At 49.0% G+C, this 12,848-nt stretch overlaps 2 protein-coding genes across 2 annotated transcripts in view; both read right to left on the reverse strand.

Annotated features, from left to right (window-relative positions):
- Positions 1-407: 407 nt before the first annotated feature.
- On the reverse strand, positions 408-4,879 carry LOC118783282 (flocculation protein FLO11-like). Its single transcript, XM_036537066.1, has 2 exons — positions 4,031-4,879; positions 408-3,371 (listed from the first exon to the last, which is right to left on the reverse strand). The coding sequence occupies exons 1-2, from the start codon at positions 4,747-4,749 to the stop codon at positions 1,424-1,426; spliced, it is 2,667 nt and encodes an 888-aa protein (XP_036392959.1). The 5' UTR covers positions 4,750-4,879; the 3' UTR covers positions 408-1,423.
- The window catches only part of LOC118782954 (pleckstrin homology domain-containing family G member 3-like), a 43,721-nt gene continuing 35,657 nt past the window's right edge, over positions 4,785-12,848 (reverse strand). Inside the window, exons 9-20 of the mRNA XM_036536586.1 lie at positions 12,509-12,691; positions 11,811-11,903; positions 11,459-11,545; positions 10,811-10,844; positions 10,585-10,677; positions 10,349-10,447; positions 9,879-9,917; positions 9,521-9,531; positions 8,652-8,879; positions 5,848-7,396; positions 4,980-5,420; positions 4,785-4,852 (exon numbers count right to left, since the gene is read on the reverse strand). Coding sequence (XP_036392479.1) covers positions 4,785-4,852; positions 4,980-5,420; positions 5,848-7,396; positions 8,652-8,879; positions 9,521-9,531; positions 9,879-9,917; positions 10,349-10,447; positions 10,585-10,677; positions 10,811-10,844; positions 11,459-11,545; positions 11,811-11,903; positions 12,509-12,691 — 2,925 coding nt within the window. The remainder of the gene's footprint in view (positions 4,853-4,979; positions 5,421-5,847; positions 7,397-8,651; positions 8,880-9,520; positions 9,532-9,878; positions 9,918-10,348; positions 10,448-10,584; positions 10,678-10,810; positions 10,845-11,458; positions 11,546-11,810; positions 11,904-12,508; positions 12,692-12,848) is intronic.

Here is a 12,848-nt window from a genome sequence, read left to right on the forward strand (position 1 = left end):
CCACTAGTTAACACGCCTCACCTTGAGCCTCTTCAATACAGGTCTGTGGCTGCTGCTGGAGGCAGACTTTTTCAGCTGTCAGCTGTGGCTTGATGCAGGCTGGTTATGTGTTCTGTTGGTCTTTATAAGAAATCATTTGATTCTTTGTGATTGTAAGTGCCTTACAGGTAGATTACTTTAGCTGTTACTTGAAGCAGTCAAGGGCGGTGCTTACTGCAAGTGATGCCAGTTGTGTGCCAATGCTTTTGTGTTACATGGACTTAAGTACTTCATACATACCTTGAATGCCTTTGAAGTATTCACAAGGCAAAACTGTATTTCTGATCTTTATGGATTTAACCAGGCAAATTTTGCTGTTAATTAAATACAAGCAAGACATGTCTTTAATTTTTCTTTATTACTGGGGTGTGAGTAACTGGAAAGCACAAAACGCAAAGGACACAGTTGTATCGTTTTCCTTCAGAGGAGGGGAAATTGTTTTACCTTTGTCATAAAAATTCTAATACAAATATGAGTGCAATTCTATGAATGGTTGAATGGTTGCCTTTTCCTGGTTTTTAGGCACTCCATTCTTACCTCAAAGAGTGTCTCAGAGCTCTGAACAGTGAAGTAAAGGCTGAAGAACACCACAAACCCCTTACTCTCCAATGGGTGACACTGAAGTCTTTCAAGATTAGCTAATTGACTTATACAAGTTGCATTTTATAACAAGTCACATAAAGCCATTCCAAATATCCCAAGGTTTTTTTTTTTTTTCCCTGTAATGCCCAGGATAATACAATGTTTGTGTTTGTCCTCTGTGGGTGTTGAGGCAGTGTCTATTAAACCTATTTGGTAATATTAGCAATCTCATCTTTGGAGGAGAAACATTGGTTTTGTTGCACTTTCATCAAAGCACAAAGCAGCTACCTTAATAAAGTTCCCTTTCTGAAATCTAAAAAATATACATTTTAAGGATGCACCATTGATGCCCCCCCCCCCTTTTTTTTTGAATGAGTGGTGACAGACATTTTAAACACACTTAAAAATAAAACATTGACATCTCAGTTTAGCCTGAAGTAAAAGTTCATTTCACAGACACGTCCGAACCACACACAGCTTAAGACATTGTGCAAAGTAAGGAGACAGCGTTAAGTGCCACACACATAGACGAAACAAACAAAACAACTACTTCATAAATAAGAGTCATAACATGCTTTGACAAAACACTCTGCCTTCCTTGGGAATGAGGCTGCGGTTCACTGCATGGAAAAAAAGCAAACGTTAAGGGTTGAATGTATAAAAAAAAATCCAATAAAATAACACTGGCAAACATAACTACATAAGATGGGGTGGAGGTTCAGATTGGTAGGTACAGTGCCTGGTAAGACTGTCACTGAAATGTAAGGCACGGTTGTAGAAGCCCCTTCCCCATTTGTTTTCCTCAAAGCCTCTGGCAGTTCTGGGCCTGAGCGAGATTGCAGCCGTTGATGCTAATTCGCCTTCGGGCCTGGTTCTCTGAAGCAGGCGCGAGGGTCTGGGTCAGGCTGACTTGGGCATTGCTGAAGGCCGTGATACGGCCACTGCCAGCGATCTGCAGGTTGACAGTGGTGGCGTAGCTGGTCTTCAGCGGCCCCTTGCCCCCCCGTGTCTGGGAGGGATCTGCCGGCCCATCCCCTGGAGACGGGGACAGGGACGGTGATGGGGGCATTGACGGGATGGGCGTGCTTGCATCCGGGACCGGGGGGGTGCGGGCCACGTAGGCGCAGATGAGGGTGCTCCTGCAGCTGCCTCCGCGGGGGCTGTCGTCGCACTGCTCGGCCTCGGAGCCGGTGGGAGAGGGTACACCGTCGCCCTCAGCGGCGTCTCCGGCATCGTACTTGGACAAGAGTTCACGCACATCTGGCCAGGCGATGCTGGTGAAGTGCTGCCCACCCTGGCTGCCCTTGCCCGTCCCAAGCCTGGCAGGGGATAGGGCACCAGGGCTGAGGCAGGACGGGGGGCTGCTGTAGGCACCCCGAGGACTCCTCAGCCCTGTTTCCTGCTCCGTGCCCACAGAGCGGCGCCCAGTTTCTGCCCATGACCTGCGCCCATTCTGCACGGGGCTCGGGGGTCGGTCTGTCAGGCTAAGGAGGGGCAGACTGTTTCCACGGTGCCGCCTCAGGCTCTGGATGCCGGGGCTCCCGTATGCATTAGACACACCCACTGCAGAAGGGGAGGCGATTCTGGAGCACGGTGACTGGGCGGGGGCATCCCCCCATGTCAGAGGAGCTCCGACAGGTGACATAGGGGCCATCTTGGGGTTTCGTGGTTGCGGGGTGGTGGCCCCCCACATGTTAGTGGGAATGCCTATGGGTGGAGGTGAAGTCACACGGGGACTCCCGCAGGGTGATGAGGAACAGGTGAAAGTCCCAGAGCGCTCCTGCGACAGGCACAGTGGGGCAAATGTGCGCGCCGCCCCTGCCCGAGGGGTCTTTGGGTGGGGGGGCTTGTTCCTCAGGGCGCCAGCTTGGTCCTGGGCAGGCGGCGGTGAGCAGATGCGGGTGCGGGAAGGAGATGGAGAGGGAGAGGGCGAAGGGGAGGGTGACTGGACCCTCGAGCTGGGTTCAGAAGCAGAGGAGAATGGACGGGCCACCCGGTTATGGGAAGCACTCCGGAGCGGATCAGGAGACAGCATGCTCCGGGTCGCGCTCACCAAGGGAGGCTTCCCGTGACAGACACCAAAACTGCCACTGTTGCTGTTATTGTTGTTGCTGTTCCAGTTGGTGCAGCGCGGCTGCTCCGGGGCGGCCGACTGTGGACGGGGGGTGGCAGAAACCTGCTGAAGGCTGACAGGGGGGGCGGGGGACACCGACCTCTGACTGCGAAAGGGCGGGGGTGAGGGTGTAGGTGATGGGGTGGCCCTAGTAGTGGGGGAACGAGGGACGCTACATGTGGGAATGCTGGTGGCACCAGGGCTCTGACTGGAGCCTGTGACGGTGGTGTTTTTAGGTGAGGGGGACCTCATCCTTAAGGTGGACGCCAAGGAGGGAGGCAGAGAAGTGGAGGCGTGGCTCTTTGGAGCTGACCCTCCCATGGGTATGGCTGACTGGGCACGAGTGTTCCTTTTGGCAAGGCTCTGGGTGATGGTTTGGCTGATGCAGGAGGCCGCTAGGGATTTGGTCAGGTTGCTGGGTGTGGGGGAGGAGCTGGGAGCCGGGAGGCTTCTTGCAGGGGAGGGGGAGCGGAGGCGAAGGCCAGGGGTGAAGGCCGAGGGGGGCTTGCTATCAAAGCTGTTGGTGGACTTGTCAAAGCTGGGCTGGGAATGGGGCCTCCTGGTTGGTGATTGTCCTGAGATTGACGGTGACGTATCCTGAACAGGGTCTCGGTACCTGAGAGAGGCACAGGGCAATCTGAAACAATAGCAGAAGCACGGGGTTATGACATAGAGCACACTTTGACACACTATTTACACATCTACAAAAGAACACACACATTTCTGGAGAAGACACTTCAATTTCTAAAATTCATTCATGGGTATGTCCCATGGTCTGTGCTAAAAAAGGGAAAAAATTACTGCATATAATTTCAATAAACATAACACATTAAATAGTATCCTAGGAGATTGTTTTAGTTCTTAGAGGTTAGTATCATTTGATCTCGATACACCGACCTTGAATCAGGTTAATGGTATGGGATTAGGTTTGGATTTATGCGATCCTAGATCAGATATAAGGAATAGAATATGGCAGACAGTGTGAAATGCACTACACTAAGTTAACCCTTTTGCACGTTACTTATTTTATGATATGTAGTACGCATGTTACATTATATGGTTCATTGTGTTTTCATTAGCATTGTCAAGCTTCTCATAGTTTTCACCGCCGCATTTGCTATATTTTTTAATGTTAAGTCACTTTTTTCTCAAAGCTAAAATTAGCTAGAATTTTTCCAATCTCGTATTCTAATTGCACCTGTTTTAGCATCCGTGCTAAACGGCTATTCACACCGGTGTGACCGTACGTGCGAGAGGATTAAATCTGATTCCAATGATTGTTAGAGGGTGACAAACCTTGTGCCAGGGAGAGCACATCCAACTGGGGACAGAGCTTCTAAACTAGGAGTGACGTTCCGTCTCCCCCTTGTTGTTGGCAGATCTGGAGGTCTTTGGCTAGTGAATTTTGGCAGGCGATCTGAATTTGGCATTGCCAGTGGAGAGGTGGCTGGACTTTCAGCTTCCGGGCTGTGGTCCTGGGCCACTTTGTCTTTTTCCCTAGGATGCTCCAGGCTCTCGTTAGTCTCCTGGTCTGGATGCGGCATTTCTCTGGTGGAGCAGACATTCGCTGAGGACCGTGGAGTGTGGCCTGAGGTACTCCTTTCCTCCGAACATTCAGAGGCAGAGGCAGGCACCAGAGGTGGGGACAGAGATGAAGGCTCGGTCTGATCTGGATGGCCTGCTCTGTCTCCAAGTCTTGAGGGATTGCTGTCAGAGTCTTTGTCGTTTGGCAAGAGTTCAACAGCTGAGGACGCAGATGGCCCAGGAACTAATGGGCTGAACTGAACCGGTGTGTAAGGAGAGGGCGCCACAGTGCAGCTATCTGAATCCCCGGCACTTTCCTTCCTTTCCTCTGTAACATTACCCTGGGCAGTTGGGACACCCCCACCATCCTGTGGTGCATCCCCTGACATCACCACTGCAATCTCCTCTTCCTCTGGACTGCCAGACGCTTCCTGAACTATCTCCCCTTCACCCTTCGCATGGCTCTCTCCCTCAGTGGTCACACAGGGCATTTCTGCCTGGTGTTCCCCTACGCTCTCAGACTCAATCAGAGCAACCGATGACGTTGCCTCATCTGGTTCTGATTCTGATTCTGGATGTTGCTCTGCTGTTCTGCTAGCAACCAAAAAGGAGGAGCAACTAGAAGGAATGTCTTCCCTTATGGGATACAAAGGACGTTCAGACTTCTGCTCAGTGAGCAGCCCCCCAAAATCAACAGACTTCTTTGGAGGAAATACACAACCGTCGGTCTGGAGCAGAGGTCCAGGGCTGGACCTTTCGCACAGGGGCTCGATCTGCGGAATGTCCACATCTCTCTGAATGGGCCCATCTACCTCGATGCAGGCTTCAGGATCCCCCGACCTGGTTTCTTTTAGTTGGGATGTCCCCAGACACAACTGGCCATCTGTGGGGACGTCCCCTGATGGGCTGCTGGAGTCCACCACTTCTGCTGGTGACTTCTCCATGTCCACTTCATCTGGGGATGTTTTGGAAGAGGGGGACAGGGGGGAGGTGGGGGACGAGGCAGGAGCGGAGGAGGTACCCTCCAGTTCTGAGGTGTTCTCCCTGGGTCCAGCCAGGACACAGCCGTTCTCCTGGAGGTAGGTGGCAGACAGCTGCTCTCTGACGAGGACATGGCCAAACAGCTGTGGCTCAGAAAGCACGGGAGAGGCCGGATGACACCCTGAGGGACCAGAGGTGCAGAGAGGTATAACACAGTGGAAATTGATGCATTCCTGTTTGTCAATTACTGTAACTTCCTGGGCACACTGTAAATACCAAAAATACTGAATACACGGAAAATACCGAAAATTTAGCATTTGCTTTTACAGTTAGTCTAAAGTAGTAGTAGTGTCACTATTTTCACAGAAGTAAAATACTTCTGCTGGTTTTTTTTTTTTTTGATTTTGAAATTTGCATGTACTCTCTTCACATGTATTCTCTTCACTCAGTTTGAAACAGTAGTGGTTACTATAGCTTACAGATTCTTGTAATAAAAGTCTAAAGCTTTACTTATCAGCTCAATCCTGTCAGCTTGTAAATAATTCAGTGTCATTCAGAGGCAGAGCCTCAGGCAGTGACAACAAAGGGGTGAGGTGCCAGGAACTTACCTGCACCTGCAGCCAGGCTCTGTGGCTTCTTCTCCTTGTGGTGTTCTCGCACGGATCCCTCCTTGCACCCAGCGGGCGCCCGGCCCTCGTACGCCCTCTTGTGCAAGGGCATCTTCATGCTGCTGACCTTGGCGCTGTACATACGTGCCAGCATCTGCACCTTGCTGAGGATCCTCTCTGAGTTCTCCACCACACAGGGGTCCGCCCCGCCCTCAAACAGGCCAATTCCCGTCACGTCGGGTGTCCCGTCGAAGAGGGGACGGCCAGAGGTGGCGTGCCCACGCCTGGACAGCTTGCCTACTCTGATCTGGCTTGGTAGGCCATCCAGGCTTCCCTGCTGAACAGTTCTGCTGTGGGGCTTGCTCCCAGACTGGGTCGTCCCCAAAGCCTGAGGTATCGCTGCCGTCTTGGTCTCCCAGGAACTGGTCTCTGCAGTCTCAAGGTCTGGCTTGAGGTTAGCATCCGCATCTGAGGCTTTGGACACCCCCTTTTCTGTGGCAGCTAGGAGGCTGCTCCCGGATGCATCAACAGCCCCAGAGCACTCCTCTTTTTCCTCTACTTTGGGACACTCTGCCCTGAAGATGTGTTTGTTCCCCATCTCTGTGCACAGTGGAGCCCCTCTCTTCTCCTTCTCCTTCCAGACCTTCATCAGCTCCTTGCAGGACCGATACTCACAGTCCGGCTCTGCCCTGGCACTCTCTCCCAGGATCGGCAGGTTGGTAACCTCGGCTGGAGCCAGGCAGTCCTCCTCTAGCTGAGGTAGGGGAGGGAGAGAAGGTGACTCCGCCTCACCCCCTTCTGAACGCCCCCCCTCTGAGTCGCACAGGCTATCCTGCCGGCCAAAGACACTGAAGAGGGATACCGACTCCTTGACCAGGCCCGTGGGGATATGGGAGAAGCTGTTCCGGCGAGGCATGTGGCTCTCGGCCACCTCTGCTGCATCATAGTAGTTGCGTATCTTCTCAATGATCTGCCGGTCACTCTTGGTCAGCACAGTGTCACGCTTGGCTGCTGGAAGGCCCTCTGATGCAGACTCTGTGTTGGAGAGAGGTATGCTGGGAGACTTGTCCTCATCTGGATATCCTGAGTCTGTCCTGGGTGCTTCCTCCCCGACAGGAGAGGAGGGGGCTTCTGCACCTAGACCCACTGGGGAAAGAGGGGCAGGGTGTTCAGTGTGTGGGTCCACCAACCCTTCGGAGTGGGGTCTGGCCTTTTCCTCCTCTGGGTCCTGCAAGGCTTGTGGGGCCTCCACAGGGGCTGACGTCTCTTCCTCCTGGCCAGTCTCCTCTAGCATGTGCAGCGAGGAGGATGTGAAACCCGATTTTCCCATGTCCTCCTCTGAAGATTCACTGGTCCAACGGATAGGGACTTGGGCATCTGTTCTGGCCCTGCCCCCTTCTAGAGGTGGCTCTGCCCCGTCCACTTGCATTCCATGGTAACTGCTGCCATGATTTAGGGATTTGCTTTGGTCTTCATCCTGCTGCAGGACAGTGGGACCCAAATCCTGCCCAGTGGTGGAGTCATCCAGGGACTCGGAGAAGGACTGTTCCTGTTGGCAAACATGACACCCAATTTAAGTGCCTATGTCAGCTATAGTACACCGCTGGAATTGCTAATGAATCCTTTATAACAGCAGTCCCCAACCACCAGGCCACGGACTGGTACCGGGCCACGGCACATTCGCTACCGGGCCGCATGGAAAGGATAAATAATTTATTTTTTTAATTTCTTTAATCGATAAAATAAAATAATATAACAGTAATAATTACATACAATTATAGGCTATTCGTGCAGTAATTACATTAAACTTGGTGCAGTCTATTAGTCCTTTTCGCACCACTGTAATATCTCTCACGCCCACAACAGTTTACAGATTTTGAACTTGAGTAACACGCGCACCGTGAGTTCATCACTTACTATATGGTCTGCTTGAACTGTGTTGCCAACTTTGTACTAGCTAGCTAGCAGACATGATTTAAAAAAAGTTGTTAAAATCAAGGCTGAATATCCTGAGAAAAGCACAAAAGCACTGAAAACGTTGCTTCCATTTCCAACATCCTATCTCTGCGAAGCGGGGTTTTCCGCAATGACCGCAAAAAAAAACAAAATTTATGGAGTAGACTGGACATAAGGAACACACTTTGGGTTGCAATGTTTTCCCCCGGGAAAATAATGTCTGTATGAAACCGGTCCATGGTGCAAAAAAGGTTGGGGACCGCTGCTTTATAAAGTAGTAATATCATGATCATGGATACCTTTGAGGTGCTTTTTAAAGGCCTTATGAAATTATGTTCATTGCAGAGCGAGACCTTGAGCTTTTCACTACATTAGGTAACAGAATGGAGATGAGTAGGGAGACAGTAAATGTATATGAGGGCACATTTACATACATACCTCTTCACTTTCAAGAGATGTAAAGCAGGATTGCAGAGCTCTGATCCCCACCTTGTTTTTCGATAACACTCTTTGAGACTCTAAGTATAATTTCACTACTCTCAATCCCTGCCCCCTAACACCTGCTACCCTAGGTTTGATGTTTGTTTTACGTGTAGTATTGTGATAGTGTGTAGGGTACTTGGATTCCGTTGCCCAGTCAGGTTGCACAAGTTAATTTGTGGTAGGGCTTGAATAGCGTTATGCTCACACTCACTGGGCTGGGAGTGTTGTTAGCCTGGTCTATGTTCATTTAACTTGAACAGATACACTTATGCTCTATTGTGCTGGAAGTGGCTAAGGATAAGAACGTCTGCTAAATGCATGTTATATAAATGTAATGTACTCAATGTCAACAGGAGGCTGTGTACCTTGTACGGCTGCAGGTCGAGGAGGCCCTCCCTCGCCCGGCTCTGGTTGATGAACTGCAGGATCTCCTCCGTGATCGACAGGGTCGGAGGGGTCATGTCCTCGTCTGGGCCGAGCCCCAGGTCGTCTCGGCCGGCCTCCACCTCGATCACTGAGGACGCCAGCGTGCTGGTGCTGCCAGAGGAGCCCAGGCTGTCAGCCTGCGGGCACAGCTCACCCTCGCTACCCGCCTGTGGGCGCCCGAACGCACGGCATGTGAAGGGCAGAGTCCGTCACAGGACCACATTCATACAGCATTACAGACGTGTCTCCAGTATTACATCCTTATGCTGGTTTAAAATGACAACTTGCTTATCACCATATTACGGCCATATACACTCATGAATTGAATTGTTTTGGGACAGCAATTCCCTCTGTTGTATATTGAGAATATTTTAGGAATCAAGGCCTATGAAAGAAGTAGTACTGAACCACTGGATATGAATTACAACGATCCAGATTGTTGGAACAACGGCACAATGGCACTAATCATAACAGCAATGGCACTGTATGTTATAATACAAATGCACTTTGTACTTCCAGGTGTGCTACATGACAAAATGTAAATGTAAATATACCAAAGACGTATCCCCAGTCAGGGTAGCAATGACTTTTTTACTATACTGTCAGTGGTTGGTTGATACTTGTTTGCTGTTGTGAATCAGCAGTCCCCAATCAATGTAGTATATTATCTCTTTAAATTGATTCATCTAGCAGATGCCCTTATCCAGAGAGACCTAACAAAAACTGCATTCATTTGGGTTAGGCAAGTTAGCTGCACAGATATTGAATCATCTGTTCCTACCCAAAAGAACAATATAATTCTGCTCACCTTAAGTGCGACTGTCATCAGACGAAGAAGGCCACCCAAAAAAACACAAAAAACAAAGTAAGCAATGCATGCAACCAGTGGCAATACTTCAATGGAAGTGGATCCAACTTTCACCCTGATCCATGATGGATCAAGGTGTTGTTTTGAGGTACCAGGTGGGTTAAAAGCCCAATGACAAATTATGTCAAAAAGATAATGCAATGATGTGAGATGAGATTAAGGCATGTTACAATTTATTGTAGATTATCAACCGGCTGCTCATAGCCACAGACACGAGGTCTGACCCTAAGGGCAATAAGGATCTGTCTTCCAAAGCCACACCTTCAGAACAGTAAAGCCATCAAAGAGGCATACTTACCACTCTGTTGAAATGCCGCCTCAATGTCTTTGGCAGGGGCTGTTGAAACAAAGCCACTCAAGTGATAATCATCCAAAGACTGCAGCTATCACTTAACATGCATTAAACACTGCTTAATGTCTCTGCTTGTTGCTTGTTAACTGTCAAAGGCTGAGTGGAATTAGCAAAGTAAATAAACTGTACTTGGTCCCTCTGATGCATTCTGCAACGATTTTGAATTGTTACTGCATGTAAGTTTGCATGATTACACAAATTCTAAACAGGCCTAAGAGATTTGGATCACTATGCACAGCAAGATTATGAATTTATAATATACAGACCACTCAAGCTTGCAATTATTGGAGTAGATTTATTTAGCAGAAATTGACTTTGTGGTGTAATAGCAGGATGCAACCAGGATTGGAACCCCTAGCCCGCTGGTGGGGAGTCATAACTAGTGTACAACACTGCTGCCACCTAATGGTACCCACCTGACTGCCTCCTGCCCCGGCGGTATGGTAGGTTGCCCTCCAGCAGAAGGGGGAGGCTTTTCTTGGCTTTCTCGGGAGTGTAGATGAACTCAGGAGGCTCTGCACAATGCCAAAGGAGGATGACAGTGTTATTTTCATGGGAAAAGACTGACATGCCCAAACACACTGGCAAACTGGCAGACTGCTGCCATACCATCTCAAACCCACATGACAGTTAAAATCTGAGCTGTTCTGACCTGACTGCCGCCTCCCACGATGGTAGCTTCGTGAGTCATCCAGTCTCGGGGAAGGGGCCGCTTTTCTCACGGGCTCGTGGTCAAACTGCAGGGCTGTTGATTGAAAGCCAGCCAGCCAGTTCATTGTTTCAACATTGCAAACAGATGTCAAAACACCCTGAACAAATGAATTTTGTAAAAATGAATAAATGGTTACTAAAGAGTAAAATTAAGGTGAAATACTTACACTGACAAAAGTTGTCACCAAGGACCTGTCTTGCCTATATAATACAAAAAATAAAAAGATAAAAGGTCAGCTATTAAATTATGATAAGAAGAACGTGCTGTGTTTTATTTTCTTTCTCTCATTTTTCTGTAAGTATTGACATATTGATGCCTGAATCATAGCTCTTGCATCACCTAAATATGGCCACAAGGGGGAAGCATATATCCTGAAAGGGACAATGCCCAACCTACAGTAAAGTACCACCAAACACTGTCTAGTACCAATATAACACACTCTTTAGACAGCACACTGTAAAAGTGTCTCTGGCAACAAATATCCTCGTTCCGGAAGCTTCCGGAAGCTTGATAACACTGGAACAGCCTCCTTAGAGCAATATGTGTCTGTTGCCAGAGGTAGACACCCTGGCTTCAGAAGTAAAAGTCCTACCATGTATTTGTTCTAGCCATTCAATAAACAAGGTGATTTCACTAATTAGCTCCTTTACCTGGCTGAAGAGTTGTGCTAATTAAATTCAGCTGGTGTAGTGCATGGGTGGAACAAATATGTGGCAGCCGGGGTGTCCACCTCTGTCTGTCGCAGACAATGTGTATGCGCTGATCACCCACAGAGGGGAGACTGAGGCGGCGTGAAGTGTGGGCTGAAGCTCACCTTCTGGGGCAGCGAGGCGGGGTGGTTCTCCACGATCAGCCTCTTGAGGTAGTGCAGCCACAGTCGCTTCTCCTCCTGGTTCTTGGCCTGCGGAGGAGGACAGACCCCGTTAGCGCATCGCCCGGCGCACGCGACGCGAAGGTCCCCCGTCCAAGCACATTAACACACATTCCCATTGTGATTCTACAGTCTGCGGTCTGCTGACTGAGGTTTACTGTCTGAGTTTGATCAGTTGTCACCAACCGACAGGATCAAGAACTTCAGATGTTTAGCTGGACCACATAAACTGCAGCGGTGAAATATGCCATGCCCTCCTCACTAACAAGTGAGCCTTTCCCCTGCTTTCTCTCACCTGTACGACATGCTGCTGTTTTGGAATGGTCTGATCAGACACCTTGAAGCACAGGGGGTCCTTCATGTTTTCTACCAGAAGCAGGTTACAGCACTAGGGAGGAAGGGGAGGAGAGGGATGTGAAAATGGAAAGTTCATCTGCAGCTACATATACAGCGGCACATGCATATATAAGGAACATGTGTGCATCTTTTTTTCTCTTGTTTAGCTATTTAGACTGATACAATCCAGGGACTTGACTGATGGAGAGCATGAATATCCTGCTGTCCCATTCTAATTCGAGTTAGAATTTAACGTTCCTCAAACAGCAAGTCCTAGAAAACAGTAATACACGCCAAAGTATGTAATGAATATATTTTTATATATTCCAACACAGGTGTCATACACAAAAATATTTTGGTTCTTTCATGTTCTGTATATAGTTTTATTGATGCCACAATAACGCAGACTATATTGAATAAAATATACTACAATATGTATAAATTCTCAATGTATAAAACACATATCTTCTAAATGTCTGGCACCTATTTCATTTTTAAAATGAAATAGTTCATGTTTGAACATGTATAGATATTCCTTGCTTTTTTGGCAGCACATCGGTGCCTCAGAGCTGAGGCACAGAAATAAGATCCCCAGTTGCCAGGGAACAATGCCAGCAACTGTGTCTAATTCAATCAGTAAGAGGGCATGGTGCTTACAAAGATGTGGGTACTGTAGATGAAGTGCTCTGCCCTCTTTTTGGCGATGAGGAGCATCTTGTCAAAGAGGAAGAAGGCCCTCTCCTTCTTGACCCGCTGGACTCGGAAGGAGCCCTCCAGGACCAGCTCTCCGAAGCCACTGAGGTCCGGACCGGCCCAGTTCAGCAGCAGGCTCTCGATTTCCTACCAGCACAGTGGCACAAGGTGCTGAAGAAGTGCCCCTTAACACACCACCCCTCTCCTCTTCTCCCTCAATATCCAGCCCAGGACTAATGTTGTATTAAAGTGAACCACTCTGACTGCAGTTCAGACACTGTGGCCCTGTGATTCTGACCTTCCT

The sequence above is a fragment of the Megalops cyprinoides genome, chromosome 9 (genome assembly GCF_013368585.1).
Source record: "Megalops cyprinoides isolate fMegCyp1 chromosome 9, fMegCyp1.pri, whole genome shotgun sequence".
In the NCBI taxonomy this organism is placed as follows: domain Eukaryota; kingdom Metazoa; phylum Chordata; class Actinopteri; order Elopiformes; family Megalopidae; genus Megalops; species Megalops cyprinoides.